Raw genomic sequence first — 3,187 nt, 5'->3', positions numbered from 1 at the left:
GAGGATGAGGAGGTGGCGGGGAGCGAGTGAGGGGAACGCCGGAGTGAGAAGCTGTTGTTTGGGGGGTGGGTCCTTGTGCAGCCACATGGCCGAGGCCCACTCACCGTGATGGGTAAAACCAAACCCTCGTACTCCAGGTTCACCACAGTCACCGACACACTGCCGATCGTCCCCAGGCTCTCACACAGAGCGGCGCAGGACGGAGGGAGCATTCCACTCAGCACTACAGGGAGAGGAGAAGACAGAGGTGAACGGACAATATCTAACACACACCCCCTTCCAGAGATCCAGGGCTGGGGGGATTAACCCCGTCTACAAACCTTTCGCAGGAACAGAGGAAAAAATGTGCTCCACGTTCAGAGTCCCTCCATCAACTTGTACCTGGAAACAAAACATCCCAAAACGTTAAACAGCAATTTGGGTGAAGGAGACAACAGTTTATATAGAGAATAACAGATACCCAGGAGTGAGTTACAGACTGGAATCTAATCGAGGGGTTCGGGGTGGTTTATGTATAGAATAACAGATACCCGGGAGTGAGTTACAGACTGGAATCTAATCGAGGGGTTCGGTGGGGTTTATATATAGAATAACAGATACCTGGGAGTGAGTTACAGACTGGAATCTAATCGAGGGGTTCGGGGTGGTTTATATACAGAATAACAGATACCCGGGAGTGAGTTACAGACTGTAATCTAATCAAGGGATTCGGTGGGGTTTATATATAGAATAACAGATACCCGGGAGTGAGTTACAGACTGAAATCTAATCGAGGGGTTCGGTGGGGTTTATATATAGAATAACAGATACCCGGGAGTGAGTTACAGACTGCAATCTAATCGAGGGGTTCGGGGGGGTTTATATATAGAATAACAGATACCCGGGAGTGAGTTACAGACTGGAATCTAATCGAGGGGTTCGGGGGGTTTATATATAGAATAACAGATACCCGGGAGTGAGTTACAGACTGGAATCTAATCGAGGGGTTCGGGGTGGTTTATATATAGAATAACAGATACCCGGGAGTGAGTTACAGGCTGGAATCTAATCGAGGGGTTCGGCGGTGGTTTATATATAGAATAACAGATACCCGGGAGTGAGTTACAGTCTGGAATCTAATCGAGGGGTTCGGGGGGGGGTTTATATATAGAATAACGGATACCCGGGAGTGAGTTACAGACTGGAATCTAATCGAGGGGTTCGGGGTGGTTTATATATAGAATAACAGATACCCGGGAGTGAGTAACAGACTGGAATCTAATTGAGGGGTTCGGGGTGGTTTATATATAGAATAACAGATACCCGGGAGTGAGTTACAGACTGGAATATAATCGAGGGGATTGGGGCGGTTTATATGTAGAATAACAGATACCCGGGAGTGAGTTACAGGCTGGAATCTAATCGAGGGGTTCGGGGGGGGTTTATATATAGAATAACAGATACCCGGGAGTGAGTTACAGACTGGAATATAATCGAGGGGTTCGGGGGGGTTTATATATAGAATAACAGATACCCGGGAGTGAGTTACAGACTGGAATCTAATTGAGGGGTTCGGGGTGGTTTATATATAGAATAACAGATACCCGCGAGTGAGTTACAGACTGGAATCTAATCGAGCGGTTCGGGGTGGTTTATATATAGAATAACAGATACCCGGGAGTGAGTTACAGACTGGAATCTAATCGAGGGGTTCGGGGTGGTTTACATATAGAACAACAGATACCCGGGAGTGAGTTACAGACTGGTATCTAATCGAGGGGTTCGGGGTGGTTTATATATAGAATAACAGATACCCGCGAGTGAGTTACAGACTGGAATCTAATCGAGGGGTTCGGGGTGGTTTATATACAGAATAACAGATACCCGGGAGTGAGTTACAGACTGGAATCTAATCGAGGGGTTCGGGGTGGTTTATATACAGAATAACAGATACCCTGGAGTGAGTTACAGACTGGAATCTAATCGAGGGATTCGGGGTGGTTTATATATAGAATAACAGATACCCGGGAGTGAGTTACAGACTGGAATCTAATCGAGGGGTTTGGGGCGGTTTATATATAGAATAACAGATCCCCGGGAGTGAGTTACAGACTGGAATCTAATCGAGGGGTTCGGGGGGGTTTATATATAGAATAACAGATACCCGAGAGTGAGTTACAGACTGGTATCTAATCGAGGGGTTCGGGGTGGTTTATATATAGAATAACAGATACCCGCGAGTGAGTTACAGACTGGAATCTAATCGAGCGGGTCGGGGTGCTTTATATACAGAATAACAGATACCCGGGAGTGAGTTACAGACTGCAATCTAATCGAGGGGTTCGGGGTGGTTTATATACAGAATAACAGATACCCTGGAGTGAGTTACAGACTGGAATCTAATCGAGGGGTTTGGGGCAGTTTATATATAGAATAACAAATACCCGGGAGTGAGTTACAGACTGGAATCTAATCGAGGGGTTTGGGGCAGTTTATATACAGAATAACAGATCCCCGGGAGTGAGTTACAGACTGGAATCTAATCGAGGGGTTCGGTGGGGTTTATATATAGAATAACAGATACCCGGGAGTGAGTTACAGACTGGAATCTAATCGAGGGGTTCGGCGGGGTTTATATATAGAATAACAGATACCCGGGAGTGAGTTACAGACTGGAATCTAATCGAGGGGTTCCGGGTGGTTTATATATAGAATAACAGATACCCGGGAGTGAGTTACAGACTGGAATCTAATCGAGGGGTTCGCGGTGGTTTATATACAGAATAACAGATACCCGGGAGTGAGTTACAGACTGGAATATAATCGAGGGGTTCCGGGTGGTTTATATATAGGATAACAGATACCCGGGAGTGAGTTACAGACTGGAATCTAATCGAGGGGTTCGGTGGGGTTTATATATAGAATAACAGATACCTGGGAGTGAGTTACAGACTGGAATCTAATCGAGGGATTCGGGGTGGTTTATATATAGAATAACAGAAACCCGGGAGTGAGTTACAGACTGGAATCTAATCGAGGGGTTCGGGGTGGTTTATATATAGAATAACAGATACCCGCGAGTGAGTTACAGACTGGAATCTAATCGAGCGGTTCGGGGTGGTTTATATATAGAATAACAGATACCCGGGAGTGAGTTACAGACTGGAATCTAATCGAGGGGTTCGGGGTGGTTTATATATAGAATAAC

General features: G+C 45.9%; 1 protein-coding gene across 1 annotated transcript in view; it reads right to left on the bottom strand.

Annotated features, from left to right (window-relative positions):
* Positions 1-37: 37 nt before the first annotated feature.
* Positions 38-3,187, bottom strand: part of ppox (protoporphyrinogen oxidase) — a gene marked incomplete at its 3' end in the record, with an annotated part of 17,377 nt that continues 14,227 nt past the window's right edge. The window contains exons 9-10 of the mRNA XM_078537877.1: positions 321-381; positions 38-223 (exon numbers count right to left, since the gene is read on the bottom strand). Of these exons, the coding sequence (XP_078394003.1) occupies positions 38-223; positions 321-381 (247 nt within the window). The remainder of the gene's footprint in view (positions 224-320; positions 382-3,187) is intronic.

The sequence above is a fragment of the Cetorhinus maximus genome, unplaced genomic scaffold, assembly GCF_964194155.1.
Source record: "Cetorhinus maximus unplaced genomic scaffold, sCetMax3.hap1.1 HAP1_SCAFFOLD_3236, whole genome shotgun sequence".
NCBI lineage: Eukaryota > Metazoa > Chordata > Chondrichthyes > Lamniformes > Cetorhinidae > Cetorhinus > Cetorhinus maximus.
This window is presented reverse-complemented; position numbering and strand designations above follow the sequence as displayed.